General features: G+C 41.8%; 2 protein-coding genes across 9 annotated transcripts in view; both read left to right on the forward strand.

Annotated features, from left to right (window-relative positions):
* The window catches only part of Epb41l5 (erythrocyte membrane protein band 4.1 like 5), a 110,869-nt gene that overhangs the window by 17,249 nt on the left and 86,417 nt on the right, over nucleotides 1-7,203 (forward strand). For all 8 annotated transcript variants that reach the window (XM_050124454.1, XM_050124452.1, XM_050124450.1 and 5 more), the window contains 4 exons: nucleotides 3,099-3,141; nucleotides 4,739-4,817; nucleotides 6,353-6,397; nucleotides 6,782-6,834. In XM_050124454.1, the coding sequence (XP_049980411.1) occupies nucleotides 3,099-3,141; nucleotides 4,739-4,817; nucleotides 6,353-6,397; nucleotides 6,782-6,834 (220 nt within the window). The remainder of the gene's footprint in view (nucleotides 1-3,098; nucleotides 3,142-4,738; nucleotides 4,818-6,352; nucleotides 6,398-6,781; nucleotides 6,835-7,203) is intronic.
* On the forward strand, nucleotides 6-3,092 carry LOC126489890 (guanine nucleotide-binding protein G(I)/G(S)/G(O) subunit gamma-5-like). The gene has a single exon (XM_050124483.1). It carries the CDS (start codon nucleotides 2,122-2,124, stop codon nucleotides 2,359-2,361), a length of 240 nt encoding a protein of 79 aa, XP_049980440.1. The 5' UTR covers nucleotides 6-2,121; the 3' UTR covers nucleotides 2,362-3,092.

Here is a 7,203-nt window from a genome sequence, read left to right on the forward strand (position 1 = left end):
TAAGTCCTTCTTTTCCTTCTTATTTTTCTTGAAAATTTATAATGAATTGGCAAGAGTGATGGAGCACACCATTAATCCCAGCACTCAGGAGACAGTGGCAGGAGGATCTCTATGAGATATAGGCCAGCCTGGTCTACACAGCAAGTTCCAGACCAGCCAGGGCTGCATAGTGAGATCCTGTCACAAAGCAGGAGAACAGGGTAATTATAATTAGCCTGTTGATTTTTCAGTGTACTTTTAACTGTCCTTCAAATACAAGAACATCAAAGAGGAATTATTCTAGTTTGAAGGAAGCTGAGACAGAATCAAAAGCAACCGTTCATATCTTGAGGGAATGTGTGCCGTTTATAGGGGATAGATCTTGGGGATAGAAACTGATGCCTTTATAATTTTTTTTTCATGTATTTGTGGGGTAGGATGCAGGTACCCTTGGAGGCCAGAAGAGGGCACTGGATCCCCTGGGGGCTGTAGGTAACAGGTGAGCTGCCTGGCGTGGGTGCTGGGAACTGAACTCGGGTTCTCTGAAAAAGAAGCATGTGCTTTTAACCTTGCTTATCATTACTCTAGCCTCTGTTGTTTCACTGTTACTCCCCGAGTCCATATGATTGTCTATATCAAATGTTATAATAAAGGAGCTATTTTTCTTAGCAACAAACTGTGTTCATAACACATAATCTTTTAAATATCTTTTGCAGTTTTATTTATTTTTTCTTTTCTGTATATGAGTGTGTGGGCTGCATGGATGTCTGTGCACCACATGTTACAGTACCCACAAAGACCAGAAGTCATTCTATCCTCTGGAACTGTTGTGCCATATGGTTGTGAGCTGCTTTGTGGGTGCAGGTCCTCTGGAAAAGCAGCTGCCAGTGCTTTTAACCGCTGAGCCTCTCTCCAGCCCCTCACCAGTCATGTCAGTTACTATCTTATTATTAATGTTACCTCAGTCTAAAAGAGTATACATTGTATGTGTGTACCTATTTGTACATTTGACAAAACAATTTATAATACTTCACAGTGAATCCTTTAACATATAGCAGTATTGCCAGACATGGTGGCACCTGTCTTTAATTTCAGCACTCAGAAGGAAGAGGCAGAAATTCAAGGCCATCCTGGTCTACAGAGTTCCAGGACAGCTGGGGCTATAGAGAGGGGCCCTGTCTCAACCACCCCCAGCATTCCCCCAAAAAAGCAGAATCCATTTCAGATCTTTAAGTATTTGCTTTCATTTTTTAATTGCTTCATTATGCTTTTGTCACTTTCAAATGTTTCAGCCAGTTCATCATTGGATGGTTATCCTATGCTTTTCTTAAGGAATTGCTTGTAGGAATGTCATAACATTAGGCCACTTCATATTTGAATATTGGGTTTCTGGGCCAAGATGAAAGCATTATTTGTTGCTCCATGTTGAAGTCATTCCTAATAAATCTGTTTTCTGCCTACTAGTAGGATTTGTACAAATGAGCATTTGCCTTCTGAAATGTATTTAAAAGGGGCTGGCCCACAATGTATTAAATGAGTTGGCCAAGTAGCCTACCCAGCTTGGAATCCAGAGGAAACATACGTAGGACTGGGATGTGACTCAGCTGCAGGACTCTTGTCTAGCATACTTGAGGCCCTGGGTTCAGTCTCCCCCACTGCCAGACTAAGACAGAAAGCTTTGCAGTCGCTGCCTGATGTGTTTACAGAACATCTTATTCAGAGATAGAGGGAACCTTGCTGGCAGAGTAAGAGCTCTGTAAGTTTCACTTGAGGGCCCTGAAGAAGAAAGGAAAGCAGAGGCTCGGCAAATAGTAGGTGAGGAGAGCAAACAGCTCCAGTGCAGTGCAGCCTTAGCATTCTTGCCTAGCAGGGTGGTTGAAACTGCGTCCATGGCTCTGTGGACTAACACAGGAGCACCCTCTTCTTTTGGTGTTTGGAGTTGAAAGTGTGCTGAAGTGAGCTCACCTATGTGAGTCATAGCCGGACCAGTGCTGTCGCTGTGAGGGCCTGAGGCAAGGGGTTTGTCATGAGCAGGACATCAGGAGTCGTTTCAGGTTTGTTTGTGTTATGAGCATTTCCCAGTGAAGAGGCTGTAGAAATTAAAAGGCTGTTTATTACTGGCTCAGGACTGTCCCGAGCACCATGCCAGGTTCTTCTAGCATCGCCACCATGAAGAAGGTAGTTCAGCAACTGGGGCTCAACCTTGTGAAGGTTTCCCAGGCAGCTGCAGACTTGAAACAGTCCAAGTTTCAGAGTGATCAGCATGACCCACTGCTCACTGGAGTATCTTCAAGTACAAATTCTTTCAGACCCCAGGAAGTCTGCCCTTTTTTGAAGTCATATATCTTGAGGATTCTCAAACCACTTTTTGTGAACCAGTGAATATTTTCAAGAGAACTAAAAAGTCTGTACAAAAGCTTCTGTATAACATGTGCCGTAATATACAGTCCTCTGCTTGTCAGCCCTGAACATCTGCCTCTCTGAATTTTCATGGATTTCTGTTTCACAAGATTCAACTAGTTCATATATACTGACTGTAGCATACAATGAAACAGAATTTTTTTAAAAAGGCTGTTACTGTTGAAAGCAGAACTGCTTGTCAAGTGTAAACATTTTTATTTATAAATCGGAAGGACAGTGACTACTTGTTGATAGACATTGTCATGATTTTGGGAAAAAAAATCTTGCTTTTTAAACCCTTCAGGCCCTTTAATGAGTACTAAATAGTCATTGTTTTGCAAAATTCTGGTAACAATTTCTCTTCTCTGTGTTAGGGTCTGCCACTAAATCTTATAAAGGAATGGAATTTTTCTCCCAAAATGTTGTTTATGTACTTATTTATAGTGGTACTGGCGCATGCTCTATAGCTGTCTCTAGCTGCAGCCCTCTTCTCTCTAACTGAAAAGTTTCAAGAGAGCCATTTATTTAGGAACTGGGGAAATTAAGTATATGATTTAAGCCGTGATAGCCACCTTGAAAGAGAGAATTCAGCCTGTCCCTTTGGTTTTCCCTTCGTGAAATACTGCATAGTGTTGTCCACGAAGCTGTAAGCAGTAACTTGTTAAACGTTAAAGATCTACCATTTGCATAAGTACTCAATTTTATTTTTCCATTTGCAGCATTGGTTGGATGGTACAAAAAGCATCAAAAAGCAAGTAAAAAGTAAGTGTTGAGAAATTATTTGTGAAATTGTGCAAATAAAATATATCAGAAACACATTTTTAATAATAAGAACATTAGAAAATCATGTTTTCTATGAGTCTCTTTTATCATCTGCCTTTGCAGGGTGGGCTGGGGGTTATGTCAGTCAGATTGGTCTCAAGCACAGAAGCCTTCCCGGCCTCCTCGGTGCTAGGAATATTGGTGGTTTTTAATGTGTCTGGCTAGTGTGGCGGCCTTTTAAACTTCATGTCATTGTAATGTACCAATTCAGTGCCCAGCAGTGTGGGTTGAATATTAATCTAGACTCAAGAGTCTTGTAACTTGAGCTTATAGGAGAAATATTTGCAGCTCATAAACTGGCTTGAATTCTTACGAAATATTTAACTTCTCTTTAGGTGATTACTTGTGTTGCTATTTTGTTGGGCTTCCCCCCTCTGTTTTTGTGTGTCTGTTTTTGTTTTGGGAGGCTCTACCTGCCCCTAAGAAACGTTTCGAGACCTTAAAGCTGTAATAGTTTTTTTTTTCTTTCGTCTTTCCAGAAATTCATGATGCAGGCTATGTACAGTGGCCTAGGCTGAGAAATACATGGTAGATTTACTCTGTCCCCTTTGTCTGTGCATTCAGCTGACATAGCCAGTCACATACACATGTGAACTGTGTGTGTCTAGTGCCATCATAGGTCAGAAAGGGGCACTGAATCCCCAGGAACTGGAATTGCAAGCAATTGTGAACCACATGGGTGCTGGGAATCAAAGTCAGGTCCTTTTCAAGAGTGACAACTGCTCTTCAGTGAGCCGTCTCTCCAGCCCTTCCTTACCGCTGTTCTTTTAGAAGAATATGACGCAGCGCTAGAGAAGTGACTCCGATTGGGAGCACATGCTGGTCTTGCAGGGGACCCACCTTCAGTTCCCAGCACCTGTATTGGTGGCTCACAACTGCTTGGAGCGCCAACTCAAGGGAATCTGACACTTTCTTCTGGACTCTGTGGGCACCTGCATTCACACATGCACAAAACACCCCCATACACATAATTAAAAGTAAGACTTAAGACAATGAAATGAAGCCATTCACATGAAATAGATTATTATTGACTTGGGGAAATACCAGTGTTCGATCCCCGCGGCCTACTTGTCCCTGTAGTGTCAGATTTCAGGGCACCTTAACTCTTGTCTATATAAAGTACTGGGAGAGGACTGATGAGAATTCAGCAGTCAGTGTGCGCACTGGACTGAGTTTGAAGTGCGGGATGTTTGGCCTTGCAGTTACTAATGTTGGCATTCCTCGGCCTCCTCTAAAAGTGTGGCTCAGCAGGTTTTCCAGGCTGTTTGATTGTACCATTAAGATTTGCATTTGGCCTGGAGCTGTTGGAGTTAAGGTAGGGCTGGCTGTCCTGGGCTGACAGGTGGATGTGGTAATGCCGTGCTCTGGTTGGCACACTCTAAAACGCCTGTGTCAGGTTCCTGCCTGGCTCTGCTGTGGAATAACGCTACAAGGATCTGTTCTTTTCCTTTATACGGTGGTAACTGTCAGCCAGTTCACTGGTGAAAATTGTTAGTAAGTCAATAACACTTAAAGCTCTTTTCTTTTTTAATGGCAGTTGGTTCACCCTATTGTCTTCATCTTCGGGTTAAGTTTTATTCCTCGGAACCAAACAATCTTCGTGAGGAGCTAACCCGGTAAGGCCACTACTAAGGGTTATGTCAGGGGCTAAAACTTTCAGAAGGGCACTCCTAGGATTTCTCAGCTTAGCAATAAGGTCTCAGGTGAGTTTTTATATTCGAACAAGATGTTTAAAATGTCAAGTAAAATAGCTTATGCCTAAAATCTCAGCACTCAAGAAACCAAGGCAGGATTACTGAATTCAAGACCAGCCTGGGCTCCATAGTGACTTTCAAGCTAGCCTAAGCTACAATGTGAGACCTTGTCTTAAAATATTAAAATAAAAGTATATGATTCTTATTTGTTGTTCAAAACAAAGAGAGTTGGCTTTCATGCACCCAGCAGAGGTGACTGGTGAGTCAGTTCATGGGTTTTTTGTTTTGTTCTGTTTTGTTCATGGGTTTTTTGTTTTGTTCTGTTTTGTTTTTGTTTTGTTTTGTTTTTGTTTTTATTTTTGTTTTTGAGGCAGGATTTCTCTGTAGTTTTGGGGCCTGTCCTGGACCTGGCTCTTGTAAAACAGGCTGGCCTCGAACTCACAGCATTTCTCCTGCCTCTGCCTCACAAGTGCTAGGATTAAAGGTGTGTTCCACCATCTCCTGGCTTGGTTCATGGATTTTAAACAGAACTGACAATGTTTTTTTTTTGTTTTGTTTTGTTTTGTTTTTCGAGACAGGGTTTCTCTGTGGTTTTGGAGCCTGTCCTGGAACTAGCTCTTGTAGACCAGGCTGGTCTCGAACTCACAGAGATCTGCCTGCCTCTGCCTCCTGAGTGCTGGGATTAAAGGCACGCGCCACCACCGCCCGGCCCTGACAATGTTTTGATAAATTACAATCTTATTGACATTCACTGTGATCTGACTTTTGTTACCACCTTCACATAGGTTCCTGACTTCTTTACTTAATAAATACCATCAATTAATAACAATATTAGATGCCAATTTGAGTAATTCTGGATAAAGCTTCAGGTTGTATCCATTTCTTTCTTGTACCCTGCCTTCTTACTGCAAACTCATTGCTTTTCTACACAGTCCTCGCTAAGTAACAAGGGTGAGTTGTTAGAGTATTGTGAGGATTGCTGCTGTTATCCTTATATCTCTCGTGTAGGTGAGTGTGTTGTCAGAGTTAAGGCCAGTCATAGGGATCATTTAATAAAAATCTGATATTTTCTCTGCAGTGCCTCTGCTCCTCTTCTCTTACCTTCAGGTGTGCACCTTCCGGTGCGCTTTCTTCCTCCTCTCAGCACCCTTTTTCATTCATTGTTTTTCCCTTACAATCATCTTGTGGTAAAATTCTATAATTAAAAAGTTCTCTATAGGGTATGGTTGTGCACACCTTTAATCCCAGCACTTGGTAGGCAGAGGCATGTGGGTCTCTGAGTTCTGACCATCCAGGCTGCATGGGTGAAATCCTGTCTCAAAAAAAAAGGGGGGTGTTCTCAAGTTAAAATGATAGTATTTTTTTTCCATAGTAGATTGTTCTTTTTTTTTCCGTTTATTTATTTATTAACATAGTAGATTGTTCTATTTGGTTATTGTGTCTTTTATTTTCCTTAGGTATCTATTTGTTCTGCAGTTAAAACAAGATATTCTCAGTGGGAAGTGAGTATTAAATTATTTAGTACATAACTGCAAAATTCTTGAGTAGTAGAAACCTAAGTTAGAAAATAAGTTCAGCCCAGGGCTGGTGAGATGATGGCTCAGCAAGTAAAGGACCTGAATTTGAGCTCCCAGCACCCATGTAAAACCCAGGGGCACCGTGGCATCTTAACCCCAGTGCTGGGGCTCACTGCCCAGTCACTGTAGCCAAAACAGTAAGGAGGAAAGAAACAGAGGAAGAGTCTTGACATGGCACTCAGGCCTTCACATGTGCACACAAATAAGTTCAGGGTTGTGTAAAGCAAATGCTCAAAATGTAATATATATTAATGTTGTTTATCTTAAAGATTATGAAATTGACTTAGCCAATTTGTGTTTTGATCTCAGATTAGAGTGTCCCTTTGATACAGCCGTTCAGTTGGCCGCTTATAATCTGCAGGGTAAGTGGTTCTTGTGCTGGATAAGACGGGAGCATAATTCTTTTGTGTGATGCATGTCTGAGGATAAAGAATAACTTCAGAGATGGCTCAGTGGTTAAGAGCACTAATTGCTCTTCCAGAGGACCTGGGTTCGCCTCCTAGCACCCACATGGCAGTTCACAACTGTCTGTAACTTCAAGATCTGACACCCTCACACAAACATACATACAGGGAACACAACAATGCACGTAAAATAAAAATAAATAAGTTATATTTAAAAAAATTTAAGCTGAGCAGTGGTGGCACACGCCTTTAATCCCAGCAGAGGCAGGTAGATCTCTGTGAGTTCGAGGCCAGCCTGGTGTACAAGAGCTAGTTTCATGATAGGCT

This window comes from Alexandromys fortis, unplaced genomic scaffold (assembly GCF_014885135.2).
Source record: "Alexandromys fortis isolate MF-2015 unplaced genomic scaffold, M_Fortis_MF-2015_v1.1 scaffold_232, whole genome shotgun sequence".
Classification (NCBI taxonomy): Eukaryota; Metazoa; Chordata; class Mammalia; order Rodentia; family Cricetidae; genus Alexandromys; species Alexandromys fortis.